Here is a 19918-nt window from a genome sequence, read left to right as displayed (position 1 = left end):
GATTGTTATGGGGTTTTCGGGAGGAGTTAAGGAATACGTAAATACACATTGTTTGATGATTTTAAAATTGTTATAGCTTTTAGTGTGCAAATGCGCATACAACTTGCTATTTTTTAAATGGCAACAGGTATTTTAAATATCAAATTCGGATAGACTGAATTTTTTTAAAGTTATTTTGACCTCTTAACGATGGCTCTAAAACCAAAATTGACTGAATGACAACGAGCAAATGTTTTAATTTAAATTATTGAATTTTTCAACAATAAATTATCCTATTATTTTACAAATTCCACGTATTTTTTTTCACTCATACCTAACATGTTTTTAGAAATTAAGAGGACGTCGCGCCGGCATAATATGTTGTCTCTATCTTACACACGTTCGACATAGCAAATTTTCGTTCAGCCGTTTCAATAGTGTGCTGTTTTAATATTAGAGTGAATTGATCTATTATCAAAATTGTATAGGTAAGAATTATCTGTGTTCTTTCGTTGGTTTTTACGATATTTTAATTGTTAAGTGAGTTATGATTGTTATGACTTAAGAGTATGTAAAAAACCAACGAAAGGACACAGATAATGTTCTTACCTAAAAGTTTGATAATAGGTCGATTTAATCTAATATCAAAACTAAAAGCACTGAGCACACTATTGAAACTGCTGAACGAAAATTTGCTATGTCGAACGTGTGTAAGATAGAAACAACATATGCCGGTGCGACGTCTTCTTAATTTATAAAAACATGTAAGGTATGAGTGAAAAAAATACGTGGAATTTGTAAAATAATAATAGGATAATTGTTGAAAAATTCAATAATTTAAATTAAAACATTTGCTCGTTGTCATTCAGTCAATTTTGGTTTTAGAGCCATGGTTAAGAGGTCAAAATAACTTTAAAAAAATTCAGTCTATTCGAATTTGAAATTTAAAATACCTGTTGCCATTTAAAAAATAGCAAGTTGTATGCGCATTCGCACACTAAAAGCTATAACAATTTTAAAATCATCAAAAAATGTGTATTTACGTATTCCTTAACTCCTCCCGAAAAACCCATAACAATCCGAGGTCACTGTATTCAAATATGTCGTGTTACCTTTAAAAGGAAACACACTGTATACTATATTATAATTTAGAATATTTTTCATGAAATAAATACACATAAGTATTTATGATTAGGGCTATAATAATATGTTTACAATTATTATTATGTAGCATAGAATTTAACATTTGTATGTAAGTACTACTTAAAAAGTAACACATAAAAAAATTATCAGTAGGTACCTATTATAATTTATAGGTAATCAAATCCTATTCAAAATGATGTTCTTTTATCGTATAAAATTGACCATATTATGTTATGTTCTGAAAATAATATTTATCATTTATGTAAGCCGTAAGGTGTTTATATTGTTGTCAAATTAATCATTTAAACTGTTATAAATAATTCCTGGCGAAGAACATACACTTCATTTTCGGTTTTCAATGTTTTCGTTTATATACGTTTTATATGATTTATTGATTATTCCAACATCGGGTGTTTATTGATTGTTCTGGATTGATAATTCCTAAAACAGATTGCTTGAATAAAAAATTATAGCAAAAATGTTTCATTAAATAATAATATAATATGTAATTTTTTAAAAGTAAAAATCTTTATGTGCTTTTGCCAAGGATTTCATATTTTGTGGGAATAGGAGATGGTATTGCGGAGACAACCAACAAACAAACTGAGAGTTTCTTTGCTGTATTTGAAATCTGAAGTGTGTTGGTTTATTTTCAGTTTACACAGTTTATGCAATCGTGTTACATTCTACTGCAATTAAACAGTAATTTCATTATCGATATTATTTTTAATTTAATCAACAATATTATAATAACTAGGTCGTGGATTTAATGAAAATGTAATTTTTTTTTCTGTATGTCTTAAAACATTGCTCTTAAAGAACAAAATTCGTTCTATGCATTGAAGAATTTTAAAAAAAAAACATTTATTTTACACTGAATTTTTTTAAAGTTTATAGCATATTTTGAAGAATTTATACTCTGTTGGATTTTTTCATATATTTTTTTATAATGATTGTATACAATTGTATAACAATTAAGTTTAAATTAACATCCTAAAAATAAAAATAAAATTATATATTATTTATTTGGCTTCATGGTATTATTTGTATTAACTATCATGTTTCCACCTATGTATCAGAAAAATGCAGTGACATCGGCGACTGCACAGCGGCCTGACAAACGAAATTTTCAGATACTTAATAGAGATATAGGTCTATCTAATATAGATATAGGTCTTAATATAGGTCTGTCGTTTTGTTTACGAACGGTTGGATTCGATCCCAGTTGTGCTTTATCTCAAAATATATAAGTTCCTATGGGTGAAGGTATTAATCTCACCATATCAAAGATTTTATGAATTTATGATATTATTTAACAACACAAAAGAGAACACTACGTTACGTTGAAATGTATAAAAATTGTTTATAAATTGTTATTACTTATTAATAATGGACGTAGTGGAGATGAATATGAATATATCTCGGTGTTTGAAATTGTATACAATTTTTTTTTTTGGTTTTTGAGTTTTTGACTAACCAAATTGATATAATAGACATTATCTGTCTTATATCAATTATTATACTGACTATCCTAGTTAGAGGATACAATTTCTAAAATCATAATTAATTTAAAAAAATTATAAAATAAATTTATTAATAAAAAAAATATTTCAATTCGTCACGGAGTTTAAAAGAAAACAACTTTTTACATTTTTGAATTTGAAGTAGTATGACCTTTAAAATGTGAAAAAATTTAGAATTATAAAATGCTAATATTAAAGTATTAAACAAATTCAAGAATTTAAAGAGTATTTTTAAAGTTAACTTCACGACGAACGTAAATTAGTTTTCATTAATTTTGTCGGTTAACTAAGTTTGTGGAGGGTACATTACTGGAGGACTTCCCTCATCATAATATGTTCATGTTGTTTTTCATTATGTATATTTATTACCATTTCATCATACTTACTGTGTAAAATAAATACAGATTGCACATTTTTCTTTAAAAAAAAAATTAATTTACCAACACAATTAGCAAAACATTGATATTACAATTTACAATATTTGTTTAGCGCGTGACTGTGCGATGTTGACTTGTGTATGTGCGTGAGGAAGTGTCTACTTTCATCTAATCGAACCTTACAGTTGGTAATTTAATACAATAAATGAATATACTCCCCCACATACACGCCATGCACGAATGAACTATACAAATTGTTTTAAAATTGCCTATACTCAACTCCTTAAAATTATTAGTATTCAATTTCTACTATAATATTATATAATATTATAATACCAGATTACGTATTACCTTGAATCACGATAACATCGAATGATGATTTGTATTGAATAATTTTTACTAATAAATAATAATAATTTGTTAAAACAATTTTAGAGGGAGTGTTTTAAAACTTGTGATATTATTAGTCCATTAAATTGTATTTTTTTTTTTTTTTTATAAAGAATTTAAACACTCCTTAATAATAACATAATCCGATATGTTTCTGTATTTCTATGTCTAATAATAAACTCGATTCGGTCATTAACAAATATAATAAATGAAGTTTCGATTACTGAAGGTATTCCAAGGTATTATGATGGTAAATAATTTAATAACACGAAAAGAGAAGCCTTTATTTCAAGTTAAAATGTACAACAATGGTAAACGGATGTAGTGGGGACATGCATTATGTACACGAATAATATTATTTACCTTGCTATTTATTTTTTTTTTATGGTTTTCGACTAACCAAATTATCGAAACGGTTAACCAGATGAAAAATGTTTTAATACAATCGTATTAATTTTACGGCACTCTTATGTCTTGAACGCACTCTCAGAAAAACTGCAACAATTCTCATTTAATATTTTTCAGCACGTTTCCGGTTTCAATAACTTTTTTATGGTTTACTGATGACATTGAATTTGTTTTTATGGTCTTTAAAAAACTATGATATACCTACTTCTACTTTACATTTATATTACAAGATAATATTATACTGAAGTGGGGAAGGACCTCCCCATCAGAATATATTTCTGGGACATGTCACTGCTTGCGATAGTGTAATAAATAATATTATATAATATACAGTAAACGTAAATAAAGTAAAGTAATATACCACGAATATACCAAGTATATAGTGTAATGTGGGACACATGTTTATATTCACATAATATAATTATGACAAACATGACATAATAATTTAAAATCATAATTTGTACATTAGGTCTACGTAATACGAATATTATACAATGTACATTTTACTTGTACTAAGTATATTGATAAATAATAAGGCACTATTTGTACTCTCTGTGATTGGGCTTAAATCGTATATTAGATATGAAAGGGAGACTTACTGTGACAGTATAGAGGTAATAATTTGTTCAGCAATGATGTTTGTATCTAGTACTCTACCTAGTACAACCCGTAAAGGTTGTTATTTATTTTACAACATAATATTATAATACTGGCGTATTTCATTCCGGGTAAGCATCAAATTTACATTGCTCATACCGTAAGTCATAACGTGGTTTAAGCTCGTGGGAATTGTCCGTGACCATGGTAACGCGGGGGTTTCTGTATCGATCGGGCTGATGGTAGCGCAGGGGTGTGTATAACATACGAACATTTTGTTATATTATATTTTAATAAATAAAAAACGTTGGATCGTTTGGTTTATTGCAAAAGTATTAAAAAAAAACAAAATATTCTATCGATGGTTTCTTGCATACATAATAGATCTAATCGACAATCGCTAATTTTGACCGAAAAAAATAACACAAATACAATTGAGGGAAAAGGTTGATGTGGAAATGATTCTTCAAGGATTACTGTGTTCATGTATGGTTGTAGTGTAGTATATTATGTGCATGCACCACAGCCAAAAAAATACGACATCAAACTAAAGAAAAATTTAGTGTATTTATAGGCATATTTTAAACATTTATTATTTGTCTACTCTGTCGGGCGCCCAAGTGCATCGGTGTGTTGTGGAATAAACGGTTTCAACAAATTTAATACATACTATATATTTAAATAAATAATCACGTAAATTAACGTGTATAAGACATATTTAAATATTAGAAAACTAATATATTATAAACAATTGCATCTACAATAAGTGTGTATATTAGTATGTATTTATTAATTATAAATACTTTATTTTTATAAGATTCTCATTAAACGTTATAGAGAAATTTCACAAAGTTTTATTTTTCCTGTATGAAACCTTTTTTTCATATTTCTGTCAACTGTCATGTACTTTTATAATATAACCTACTTTCACCCAGGAGTGCTCACCAACCCACTGCGCTGTAATAACATTACAGGGTCGCTGTTTTCAAGTTTCTACTCCTACTGTTGTGGTTCACCCGCCGATCCACCCAGAAATCAACCCCAAGCTTGATCGATCGTTGTGCCGGGCTTCGCTCAATGTCAGAATAGTCTCCTCCACCCTCGCCGTCAAACTCTCACTCTCACACTCACCCCTATCTCTTTCGAATTTTCTCTTCTGTTCGCCTCACTGCACAACGCCAGTCCACCCTACTCTCCGCCGCGACAAGATGCTTGTGGCATCAACCCCACGTTGTATATAATATTACATTTTACGGCGTAATATACTTTTACAATAGCAAGAATTGCACCTGCGCAAATAATATTATATTCAATCTTATTTCCCACAGCAGTTCCTACGCCGAGCTGAACACCCCACTGCGAGCGGCTGCAGGACCCACGCACGCGCCACAAGCTGGGAAAAACCCGGATGCCACCAGGGAATTGCACCCGACTGGGCGTTACGATTCGAGGCAGTTCACTAGCAGCTCAACACCCGTCCAGACGCCCTAGTCCGTGTGACCTATTTTCGCGAATTTGAATAGTATAGTGATTAGTGTAGTGAACAACATATTATTATTATTATAATAAAATAACGTTTCCGCGTAGCGCAAAAACAGTTTTTTCATAAATCCACCGCTTTATGCAGCTTTGACACACTGAAAAGTCGTACGTACTTCGTTACGACCAAGCGGGCAGCACTGGTAACAACTACCTACTCAAGACCACCGCATCATCAAGTAAGTAGGCATCCACACGCCTTCTCTTACATAACCGTATGACCGTATAACCGTATCGGTATTTCGAGTACAGAAAGAGAGAGAGAGGATATAAAATTGTCGATCGAAGCGTTGGCGCGTGGTTAAACCTGCACCGAATTTCCCACGCAGCGCTGAACGGGAGACGAGTAGGTTCTTCAACAACAACAATAATAATAACAACAACAATAACATCGCTGTTGCACAACCATCGCCCGATCAACGTTAAGTTTCGCGATACATCCCGTTCCATAGTAAACAATCGCAGACGGATTTCCTAATGTCTGGTATGCAGCCACTGAGTTTGATTTACATGCTTGCCGACGAGTATATGCTGGCGTTGCCGTACATGTTCCTAAACATTATAAAGGAGGAAATACCTCGCTGGTTCACCTGGCTACCCAGGCTAAGGAATTTCGTGAGCCATATGATGTTGAAGACCGCTGAAGCATAAACTGAGCGTCGAGCGGTGGCAATCAGTACGAAGGCGGTGGCGGCGGCGACGGCTGCTGCTGCTTCTGAGAGCGTGGGATACCGAGAGACGGTCGTTTTCTCCTCCGCCAACGCGCATTGGGCAACGCGACTTCGGGACAGATCCGTTGAGCAACCGCCGTCGACCCGTGCCGCCCTCACTCCATCCGCGGTTACGCAACGCGACGCGTACATATAAAGCCTCCCTCCCCACCGCCGGACGTCACGTCAGACATGTGCTTGCCCGTGGATCACGGCGATGCCGCGGTCATTTCGTACCAAAATTTCTTCGCAGCGACGCCGGTACAGCCGCTTCCTCCGACACGACCGCCGTACCAACATCACCTCACACTTCGACATCAGCGCCCGATACCGTTGTTGACGTTGGCCGTGGTACCGGAATCGTCTGCATCGGCACCGGAAGACAACGCCACGACCGTCGCTGCCACACCGAAGCGGGCACATAGGACTTTGCGTTGCACGTGTCACAACACACCGGCGGCCATGCGATTGGGCGTGAAACGACACGTGACGGCCACGGACGACGTCACGTTGTCCGTCCGGCTATTCATCACGCTGTCCATCGCTATCCTGGCAACCAAACTGATCGCCGACGTCGTGTACTCGACTGGCGTGGACTGCTCCTTGGTGGGCAATCCACACTCGTACAGGGCCAAGAGACAGTTGCCGCCGATCGAACAGGGCAATATGGTGATCGACAGCATATTTCAGGTGAGCTCCATCACCGCAGGTGAAATATTATAATAATATAACATTATCACACGGTTTAATAATTGATCACTTAGGGCCAGTTGTACCATCTCTGATTAAAGTTAACCGGAGTTTAATCGACCGAATTTTCCCGGTTAAATATCTGTTATCAGCTGATTAAATTTAATCGAAGTTTAACCGTAGACGGTACAACTGGCCCTTATAGTTTATACAAACCACTGCCAAAATTGCTATGGTACCATTGGTGTGACTTTCCTGGGACAGATTTCATTTTCTACTGAAAATTCAATATTTTATCAAAATATTATGTATTTATGTAACACTGTTATACAGTATACAGACGTTTATCGTTTAAAGCAAAACGGTATACCCGCTCGAGGTTGTCTCCGTGTGTTATTATAGGCGTACAACTTAGTAAATTTATATTCACAGCAAGGCCGATTTTGTGTTGTTCGTTTTAATATATTACAATTAGTACTTACATTGAATTGACCTGTTATGCAACTGACAAAGAAAGTATATTGTAATTTGTGTTTATACCTATATCTTTTTTTTTACTGAGATTCGGCTTTTAAAGCGAGTTATATTATAGAGTTATATATATTTTATAATATTACAATTCAAAAATACTCAATTCAACATTTAAATATCGTAATAAACCGACGTATGTAAACACTGCAAATAATGTTCTAATTTTTAAACTTGTAACAGGCCTTTCGCCATAATATCAAATCTAAAAACAGCATTTGTTCTGCTGAACTCAAATTTGCTTAGTACTGATATAAGTATTAAGACTGCAGATGGCAAATTCATTCGCTACAATTTTCACAAAAATAAAATATTTAAAGTACTTTCTATTTTAAATAAAAATTATTTTTACACCAAAATAAATATTTATTCAAAATTAGTGTGAACTAGATAAATAACTGCAAACAGGATTATTTTTAATATTGCTTGAATCAAAAGATATATCACCATTACAATTTACAACCTAACAAGGTATAATGAAATATACGACACTATGTACCTACAACAATTATGTTCAGGCTGTGTTCATGGTAAATAGTCATAGGTAGTGAAATATTAATTATTGTATATGTATACCCGAAAATCTATCTACACTACATTGTTTAAATTTCTTTTTCTGGTTGCAGAATGCTGAAAAATAATCTATGGTCAATTAATAACAGAATAAAATGTTATATTTATTTAAAAAATACTACCAATAACAATATGTCTATAAAAACAATAATATTTAAAATTTTGCGTCCACTAAAGCCTAACTTTTTCATAAAACTTTAATCCATAGAATTTCCGTAGAGGTCTATAAATTATAATATACGATGTACGCTCAGTTGCAATGTAAAATCACTACGACAATCATAATAATAATTGTTCATAACTACCAATAAACATAATAATATCTAATTGGTACCTAATAAATTATCCAAATATCGAATAATATAATATATTTTTCGTACATCTATGTTGGACTTTTGGAGAGAGGTATATTTTGGACACAAAATATAATTTAAAGTAAATAAATCCGTTTTTTGCATCAATTTTAACAACTAATAGTAGACAATATTATTGTTGAAAAATTAATTGAACTATTGTTTATTATTTGTTAATGGTGTCTCACCACAAATGTTTGGTTCATAAACACGTTGCTGCAGATCGATTGCTTTTCGGGCAATAATAATTATAAAAATAAGTACAACGCTATTAAAAGATAATAACAATTAATAAGCATTTCATATATTATGATTTTTTAAATCTTAATTCAACAAAAACTTGCAATATTTAATAAGTAATTCTAAACGTATCGAAAACTTACAACACGCGATCTTTTACTTTTAATAATAAAATGTTAAAATCGCACTAAAATCTATAGCCGATGAGTTGCGTCACGATGGCTTAGTGAATTGTCTACATCATATAGTAATCACGCAATAACCGACAAAAGTTAAGACTTGGAAAGTAGGAATTAAATTTAATGGTAGATAAAATATTTGAAATTTAAATACCTATTTTTTTATGTTATTAAAATTGCCTATATTAAACCCCTTCATAAGCTCCGGTGCGTGGTGATACGTCTTCCTGTACTGTTTGGTCGTCAGTGGCGTACTGCTGAATATTCTAGCCAAATATGATGATAATAATGAAATGATGAATATGATAACTAAGATGATATGTTTTTGTAGATTCCCATAAAAACGCTCAGCGCCGTCGGGACACTAATTAAGACCGCCCGTCCTCTGGTGCGCAGGACCCGCGAACGCATCCAGCAGTACTACACGGGCTACCAGCAGCAATACAGCAACGGTCAGCAGCAATACGGCAACGGTCAGCAGCAGTACGGCAACGGTCAGCAGCAGTACGGCAACGGTCTGCAGCAATACAGCAATGGCCAACAGTACTACACCAGCGGTCAGAAGCGCTACAGCATTGGCCGTCTGAACACCGACCAGCAATCACGCCAGGACGATGGAGGAGAAGAGTTCGTTCACCGGCCCAAGCGGACACAGGTGACTTATCGGGTCAAGAACGATCAGCCCGAGGGCCGCCGCCTATACAAATCCGAGGTTTACTGATATCTCCAGCGATTTGTAACGAAATACGATGAGTTTTGTTACGAATCGGTGCTCGGATGTCCAATAATGGTGTTCCTCTCTATTATTGCTCATATCGCTGACTTACATGTAATAGAAATGGCAGCGCACATTTTGTATATTATCCATTGAAAAAATCAAATGCCACATTTTAGGATTACTACATAATAGTATATACATTTCATGTTATGAAGTGTCACAACTATAATATTATACCGTTTATATATTATGAGGTATTTAATGTATGCGTTTTTTTCTTTTAAGTTTGAAACAATACGTTGAGTTTTAGTTTTTTTAACGATTTTCTAAGACGGTCTTGAAAATTAATTTTGCTCCAAACAGGTTACGAATTGACAATTGCTACTGTTTCTAATTTGTCTACCGACTTATTATTACCTTGGTATTAATACAAAGATCAATTTTTAAATCTCTACGAATTATTATTACATCTCAAAAACTATTTTTTTCTCAAACACTTTTCAACTAAACATATTTTGTACTTTTTTTTAATGATATCCCATATTTTAACTCGTTTACGTTGATACGCCAAGCTATTATCATTATGACCTAATGCCACTATCATTAAATTCAACTATATTTGTTGTATACAACACTTACCAATTATTATTCTTATTTTAAAATTATATCGTTTGTATTTCTGTAATCTGTTTATAATCATATTCAAAAAATATGTCTGTCTAAGAACAATATAAATTCGTTTTCTCATCCCCATGAAATGTATTAAATAATCATAATTTGCCAATTGAAAGCCCAAGGTTTTATACAAATACCAGTTCTTATATTTATTAATTATTATGAGTTAAGTATTGCTCATATATCATAAATCAGAAGTATAGAATGATAATATACCTAATATAAAACAAATAATAAAATGTATAAGTACTATTTCCATATCACCATGTTATACTCGTTACAGAATAATCTCTATGATAAAATATATTTCAAAAACAATTTAATTTTAACTAGGTATAAATAATATTTGTATAACGGAGAACATTAGCGTGAGTTTTTTGAATATATAATAATTTTAATTTTAATTATTAATAGTGGTAGGTAATGTAAATTTTCCGATTTTGCCTATATCATAATAATATAATGTGTTACTACTTACTAAGTAAATATATTAAAGTATCTATACAAAATCTAAACTTACTTACTAAAAATAAAAAATAAGCACTTACACCATCTTTTATTTTAATCTTAAAATGGTACAGTTTTGATCACTGGTTCAATCTATTCATATTCAAAAAACAAAAAAGTAAATAATTATTCCTTCATTATGAAAATATAAATGTTGTTTTATCATCACTGTGAAATTTACGAAAAATATTTAAACCTATTTGTCAATGTAAAAGTTCTAGGTTTTACAATTAAACGCCATTATTACTTTTATACAAGGAACCTGGTTAGTACGTAATATAATAAAATAAGTTAAATATAAGTACTATGTCACTAAGTCTAGTATGTTTAAAGACTTAAAGTGGCATAATCTCTTTTATTATTAGAAGGCATTTTACCAGAATACCAAAATTTCAAAATTATGTGAATTGATGTAGCTAGAGTAAATAGGCGTGCGCGAACATATGGTTTAGGGGGTGCCCATTATATATAATGACCCAAAATAATTTGTTTTAAATTTATTTTCCTTCAAGCAAAAAATCACTAGTGGGTGACTTCTTAATCACGCATACCATGTTTTCAGTCTCTTTTCACATATATTTATTAATTATGCTAAGTAGTAGGTATAGATTGTATATTTATTATATAAAAAAAAATGTATTATAATAAATAACAACCTTCTTGTATAGCAACAGTAATACAGTATATTATAATTTATTTTAATAATACAATGTATAATAACATGTATTATTATGTAATGTGCCACAAAATACAAATGTATTGTTTTAACAACATTTAATAAAATGACAATTTTTTCATCATAATCTAAATTATATGCTAGTTCTTATTCTACGAATATTATAAAAGTAATGATTCTAATCTATCTTGGCCTATATTACATTTTGGTTTATTTTTTACCATGTTTAATTTCTAAAATATCTCATGTACAAGCTGTGACTGGTATTGTGCTAAACATTATTAATGTTAGATATGTACCAAAGTATTGTTAAAAATATCTAACATTACACTTTCTATTAACCAATCTAACCACTAATATATAGATACACTGGATATACTACTTGGTACATCAGCCATATCTTTGAGAATATTAATTTCAGCCTCAAATTTTATAACTGATGTATTATATAATTTAAATAAAATATTTTAAGAACAATGAATTAATTCTAATTTCAATATATTTCCTATAGCACTAAACAAATATTATCTTGTTCAGGCACGACCTGCTCTCCTTTGCAATTTAAACATACATTTATTAGGGCCTGATATATATATATTATTATTGGTGACTTAAATGTAAGTTCGGAGTGCCCAGTCACCCCCGACACCCCTATGCGCGCCTATCATAATAATACAAGGTGTTATAGTTATTAAGTATTAGGTAATAGGTACTTACCTAGAGCTAAGTAAAAATATATCTAGATATAAAGGTCATAAAGGTCGTGAATTTTCATTATTAATAATAATATAATCACTATTGATGGAAAAAAAACATTTTTTAGTTTATAAAATAATGTATTCTTTCATAAATTTTTATTTATTCATGTAAAAATATCATGTTACCATTATACAATAAGCTTACAAAATTACGATTACAATATAATTATTAGATATTTATTAGTTAATATAATTGAGGAAGAACCAATTTAAAAAGTATGAAGTACAATGAAAGCTATAAAATTAAATTAAATTAACCACTTACCATCTACATAATATATATTTTATAGTATTATACTATATTAGGTTTTAATTGGTATATCTAATTAAGTTAAATTAAGTTAAAAATCATTATTTATTTAGGTAATGCCAATTATTGTCCTGTTGTACAGTACTAAAATTATTTATGATATTTTGTTTAGGTATAATATCATAAACTAGAGAATAAACTATTTCAGTTTCCCTCACTTAATAATAGATATATTAATTAATATATTGTTAAAATATTATGCATACGTTTTATTTGATGTTTTTCACATATAGTTAAATATATTTAAAGCATGCATTACATTTTTAATATAGGGACAACAAAATATGAAAAGTAGTAGAGTACCATAATAACATAACCATGGGTTTTTTATAATTTCAGCTAGAAAAGTATATTTTCATTTCAACCTTGATTACATAATTTTGATATAGTACGAAAACCAAAAGACCTACCTATACATTTATCAAAACTTCCGAAAAATACATTTTGGCTGTTACATTATACCAATATACGTCCATTTTACAACAATACAAAATACTTACCACATTATACATACCTAATATCATTATTAATTTCATATTTCATTTGTAATTCAATCATATTTGATATTATTAAAGTAAATGTAAAATGACCAATCTAAACTAATTAAGATAACTAATACCTACAAAAATATTAATAAAGAGATCAGTAAATCTTGTGACTATCTTAATACAGTTGGCAAATCTTCTATGTAACTTTGTAGGGAAGTACAAAATAGATGTGAATTGTTCCATTTATAATAATTTAACAGTCATTCCTATAAACATCAACCATGACCAAAATTTTATTTTTAAAAAAATTAGTTGAAGAAATATTAGACAATTGCAAAACAAAAGGAGAGCATAATATTAACAAAATTTGTATAAAAAATTGTATAAAATATAAATCATACATTTTTAGTGGGTTTTAAATTTGTATTATTACTATGTTATTATAATATTTACTTATCTGAATACTAATGTAAAAACTACTGGGTAACCTATAAATTAAAGAAATGATTGGTCGTTCACTCTGTATAGCATAACTTAAATGTATTTATTTATTTTTTAATGTTATAATACATGTGTTATGTAAATGCCTATATTGCAACGCCTATATTGCAACTCATAGGTTAAAAAAAAATTTTAGTTCAAATTCTCATTGTTAAACCTACTACCTACAGAATATTAAAGTAAATAAAGATATTTAAATTGAATCTCAAGCATCAAAACAATGGCTTCAATAATTACTGTAGTAAAAACTAATATATTTCATTAAACCAAAATATGTTATAATCACCAAGAGAAAATAACTATCATTTTACATTTTATGACACGTGTTAAATGTTACAAGGCGGCATTACAAGCTGCAGCCACTATAGCATACATTAAAAAAAAATTACTTACCACGCTTAGCCTCATAAAAAAGCACACCTTACAATTAATGTCGTTAATCCTAAAATCTTCTAAATTCTATATGTAAAAACCGTGCTGGTGATATATCAATATAATTAAACATGAGTTAAATTAATCAATTCTCTATTTTGGGGCTTACTTCATAAAATAAAAATATTAATTTAGTAAAAAGTGTTGCTTGGATCGGTCGTTATATACAAATTATAATAGCATTCAATTTTAAACTCAAAAAACCAAAAGTCGATAAGAAAATATTAATAAAATCAAAATGAACAAAACAAGCAATATATTATAATTGTATATTTGGGCTGAAACGAACAATTTGCTAAATTAAATGATACCTAATAATAGTTGTTTATTTAGGTAATATAAAACATTTTGTTGAGTGTTTTTAATTTATTGTGTGTATGTGTGTGTATGTGTGTGTAATTGTAATATTATAATTAAATGTTTGTTTGAAAACATACCTATGTTATAATAAAATAGACCTAAGTAATTGGTAAAATTACAAGAGCATTCGCAATGAGGGACGAGAATGAGAAGACACGGTGGGACATTGACCCAGTTCTAAAACTTATCAGTCTTAGGCCTTTGATTTTAATGTTTTATAATTACAATCAATATAGGCACTTATTTAAAATTAATAATTCTATAAGTAAACTTAATAGATTTTGACACTTTTTAGATTATGAAATCATAAATAATTAATCAAATTGATCATTGATTATAAAAATTAAAATAACTCTTCTCCAACGTAAAAATATTATGTATAACGATATAATAAAATAAAACAAATATTTCCATTACCCTTCCATTGAAAATGTCTGCGAATGCTCTATTGTAAATACTCGGTAGTAGGTATAACTTTATATACTATTTACTCAAATATCGGTTACTCGTGTAGTCGTGTATCGATAAATATAACTTAAGTTACCTAATCATGTTGCGGAGAGTCAACACGTTTAGAGCTTACAAAATATATAATAAAGAATAGTTATAATTCAACAACGAGACATAGGTATTAATTATATAACATTTTATGTAATTATACTGTTGCTAATAAGGATATACCTAGGATATACCTACATAATATACTACATTGTAAACAATTTCTTCAATATTAAACTTTCACATGACGATATTAAAAATCAAAAATAATACAAATAATGACATCTAGTATAGATAATGTTAAATCTACGATCGAAGAATTTTAAAAAAATATTTGCATATAGCTTAAAATGTTACAGGTCAAATTGTAGACCGTCGTCATTAAAAAATATATTTTTTTTTGAAAATAATTAAACAAATTTTTGAATTTTGTTACCATAATATTATATTTTTTTTACCTCATTATATTTGAATGTGTACTGTATTGCATATTTTGAATACAATAGTGTAAAATTGTCTTAAGAATTTCGAGTTGACACGGTAAACCGAAATAATCGCGTCTCATATTTCATGTCAGTATTGTTAAATGTTCACGGATTGTACCATACAATTGGGTCCTCTGCCTCTGTTCATGATGAACTCGATAGAAATGTCGAGACTTCAGGCGTTTAAAAATACACCCACATTCAAAATCCCGATGGTTATTTTTTGGGTGACTGAAACAGGTGGTAGTCGCCATTTATAGTTTTATACCGCATCATCAGACTCGGGTACGCCATTGGCTCGTAGTTAGAGTGACGTGCTAAATTTATATTTTCGAAATAGAATATTATAATTAAATATAACTGTGTAATCTCATATTGTCACATTTCGAATTAAAATACGTCTGTATTCTGTGAAATATTATACAAACGTCACCTGTGAACTAATACTCCCGTTCAAAGTAGGTACCTACCTACTTACAACTGTTTACTTTGCACGAGCTCATTGGTAATAATACGTGGTAATTATTATTAATTTTTTTTATATATATATATATGCTTATACATATATACATATTTTTAAATAACTAATTTCATTCTATGTCATTACTATTAAAGCTATTTATATCAAGATATCAGATTTATTATGTTATGTTCGATATTATTGTGTATTAATATGGTATGTTACCACTTAGGTACCTATATAATAATATTATATATATTATATTATATAAATTACAATTATGTGGCCGTGGCGTTCATTTATATAATAGTTATTAATTTATTATTATAATCAATGTTGATGTCGCTATTATTGTATGCTTACAATTTAAAAACAAATTATATTTACTGGTGAAATTAAATAATATTCAACTATATATAATTAATGATAATATATATGTTTATTTGTTAGTTTGGTATATGAAATGTGTTTTGTTTTGTCATGAACGAGATTTCTACCTTACTTGACTGTCCTATTTCTTATAAGAACTGATATGAAAAGTGTAATATCTTTTGCTCTGGGACATAAAAATTCTAATAGCTGCTGTATCTACTGACGTGGTATAACACATTTACACACAATAACTACATTCCAAAACCACCCAACTTTGAGAAGCAATATCTCATCAACGAATTAACGAAAAATTAAAATTTGAACGTAATAATTAATAAAAAATAGTTTTATTTTTTTTTATTAAAAATACATATAATTACAATCTATACACATTTGGTACAATAAATAATTTTGATTAAAGATAATATAACTAGCGAGACTAACAGATATTTGGAGAGCACTCAGTAGTGCCACCAAAAAATAGTTTTATTCAACTATGAAATTGTAAGTTTTAAAAATGTTTTGTCTGCAAATGTTTTGGTTTTTCAACCATCTACACTTTACAACCCAATAGTATAGTTTTTTTCAAAATCAATCATCGTTGTTATTTTCTAATAAAATTTGGGCGTTTAACGGCGAACGATGCAACACATCGTGTTACATAGTACTACATGCTGTAGCTGCGAAATTATCGGCGACGAGTATGTTCACGATACTTGCAAATAAGTAATAACTGCCATCGGTATCAACATTTTATTTTTTGATCTTAAGCAAATATTATGTACCTACTAAACAATAACTATCATTTATTAGTTGCTAGGTAGGTATAATAAATTCAAATAATAAATTCAGGGCTTGCATTTGAAAAACAAATTCCGTTTTATGTTATTTACAATTCAAACGTTATCCAAATTTTGGGTTTATCGATATTTTGAACTAAAACGTTTTACAAGTTTTGAGTTTATCATTATTTAAAATAGTGTTAATACTTATTAAATTTAAAAATAATAACTAATGCGGGTAGGTAATGGCCCGGATACGGAGTATAATATAATCAATTCTTAGATACGTAACGACGTCGTCCTGGCACCCAGAACCACCAGAAGTCAACCGATCAATTTCGAACCTATCTCATCTTTTTGTACTCGATTTGTACCCATTTTAACCCTACCTACATTTTTTTCATACCCCTTTCCCTTTTACACAAAACCAAATCCCACGTCCGGGTGCTGTAAAAACGTCGTCCTGGCACCCGGAACCACCAGGAGTCAACCGATCGATTCCGCATCGATTTCAATTTTTTGTACCCAATTTGTACCCATTTGAACCTCCCTAAAAATATTTGTACTCCTCTTCCTTTTACGTAAAACCAGATCCCCCGTCCGGGTGCTGTAACGACATCGTACTGGCACACAGCGTCTTTATTGGATACGCAGTGCTTGGTGTTTTTCAAAATCTTTGTTTTTCGGTTTACCTAAATGTATAACTCATCGAAATATTTTATGAAAATAACCTGATCATAACGAAATGTACGAGTTTGTATTAAAACTTATATTATAATAATATATACGGCTTAACAAACTGTCCATCTATATTGATGGCTTATTATTTTTATGTTCACTGAAATATTATTAGAATTATTAATCGTCGTCGACGAATGTCGACAATTGACGATTGCCATAGATATTATTAAAAAATATATTATTTACTATGATAAATCCGTAGAACTTACATATTATACTCAGTACCTATACGGTCTGTTGATAAATCGTATGCACTTTTACAGAAATCTTTGTGATCAGCAATGTACTTATTCTGGTTTTCTATTTCAGTTATAGTTCGCATGCCAAATTTAACTATGTAAAACTGGTCCGCAAGTTTATCGACAGTCTATTATTCGAATGCATTATCCCGCCAGTTTCTCTAGACACAGTGTTTGAGAAGTTATATTTTTTTGGTACCTAATTAAATTACAATATGAATTTTTATAAGTTACCTCTATGTAGGTACTTGTGATTTGTCCAAAACTCGACTACCGGGTTTTAAATAAAGAAGTTCTATACTTCTATGGAGTTGATTGATGCTATATCAAAAACGTGATTTTGTATTATAACTTGAGAATTGAACATTTTATTCAGTAAAATATAACAAAGTAATTTTGTCAAATAACAATATGCTTATATATAGTATAATAGTAATATAATGTAATTACTACCATCGATGAGTTATTACATTTAGGTAAACCGAAAAACAAAGATTTTGAAAAACACCAAGCACTGCGTATCCAATAAAGACGCTGTGTGCCAGTACGACGTTGTTACAGCATCCAGACGGGGGATCTGGTTTTACGTAAAAGGGAGAGGAGTACAAACATTTTTAGTGAGGGTTCAAATGGGTACAAATTGGGTACAAAAAATTGAAATCAGTGCGGAATCGATCGGTTGACTTCTGGTGATTCTGGGTGCCAGTACGCCGTCGTTACAGCGCCCGGACGGGGGATTTGGTTTTGTGTAAAAGGGAAAAGGGGTAAGAACAAATGTAGGTAGGGTAAAAATGGGTGCAAATCGGGTACAAAATAACGATATATATTAGGGGGGGGGGGAGTTGTCGATTTATGGGTGCCAAGACGACGCACCTAAACCAATAAAAGACCTTTTAAATAAATAGATTTTAAAATATTTCGACTTGCGTTATTTTTCGTTCAATGAAATTCTATAAATTACGTTTTGCGTTATTTTTCGTTTAATTATAGGTACTCATTACGTTTTGCGTTATGTTTTGTTTAATGATATGATATATTTTATTAATCTTTATGTTTTTTTTTTTTTTTTTTTATTTGGGTTAAGGCTTTGACTACTTAGGTCATTAGCCTGTGGTACTGTAGGGAGTCGGGTACTGTAGATTTGTTTACTCGTGATTTGTTTTGGCAGAATTTTTAATTTGGGCACCCGTAGGTATGCCCGGGTGGAGGATGGCAGCACTTGTTCTCCGGACACCGTGACTTGCCCGAAGAAAAATGCCGCCCACGACCAAGGTATCGAGTTCGGGTCGGCTGCGTTGCAGCCGACGCCTTATTCCGCTCGGCCACTCCGTCCCCCAAAAAATAACTTTATGTTTTGTTTTGCGGTATTTAATTATTTTTGATTATAACTTTCCGCTATAATTACGTTTACAAATTTCAATCGTTTTTTTGTCAAATATAACGTTATTATAACGTTTGCAAGCCCTGCATTTACAATACGATTTAATCGTCATATATACCTACGAACAACATAATTCAACTCATCTTCATAATAATCCAACAATTATATTCTTCAAATTTATTTTAGACGAAACACTTACAAGTTAAAACAGTTGACCAGCAAGATAGTATTTCCTTAGCTGAAAACTTGCATTATTGTTATAATTTTTTATAGTGTTCAATTTGCGGTAAATATTTAAATTTAAAA

The 19918-nt window shown here is 30.5% G+C and overlaps 1 protein-coding gene across 1 annotated transcript; it reads left to right on the top strand.

Moving 5' to 3' along the window:
- The first annotated feature begins 6024 nt into the window (after window positions 1–6024).
- LOC132935652 (uncharacterized) lies at window positions 6025–16540 on the top strand. Its single transcript, XM_061002248.1, has 2 exons — window positions 6025–7356; window positions 9561–16540. The coding sequence occupies exons 1-2, from the start codon at window positions 6859–6861 to the stop codon at window positions 9948–9950; spliced, it is 888 nt and encodes a 295-aa protein (XP_060858231.1). The 5' UTR covers window positions 6025–6858; the 3' UTR covers window positions 9951–16540.
- The last annotated feature ends 3378 nt before the right edge of the window (window positions 16541–19918 follow it).

The sequence above is a fragment of the Metopolophium dirhodum genome, chromosome 1 (genome assembly GCF_019925205.1).
Source record: "Metopolophium dirhodum isolate CAU chromosome 1, ASM1992520v1, whole genome shotgun sequence".
NCBI lineage: Eukaryota > Metazoa > Arthropoda > Insecta > Hemiptera > Aphididae > Metopolophium > Metopolophium dirhodum.
The sequence above is the reverse complement of the archived record's forward strand: the minus strand, read 5'-3'. Positions and strand labels throughout refer to the sequence as shown.

Bases quoted from the DNA above. Each gene is read 5' to 3' on its own strand.
- LOC132935652 (XM_061002248.1), top strand. From the start codon at position 6,859: ATGTGCTTGCCCGTGGATCACGGCGATGCCGCGGTCATTTCGTACCAA. The intron at 7,357-9,560 runs GTGAGCTCCATC...ATGTTTTTGTAG, and splicing joins TGATCGACAGCATATTTCAG to ATTCCCATAAAAACGCTCAG.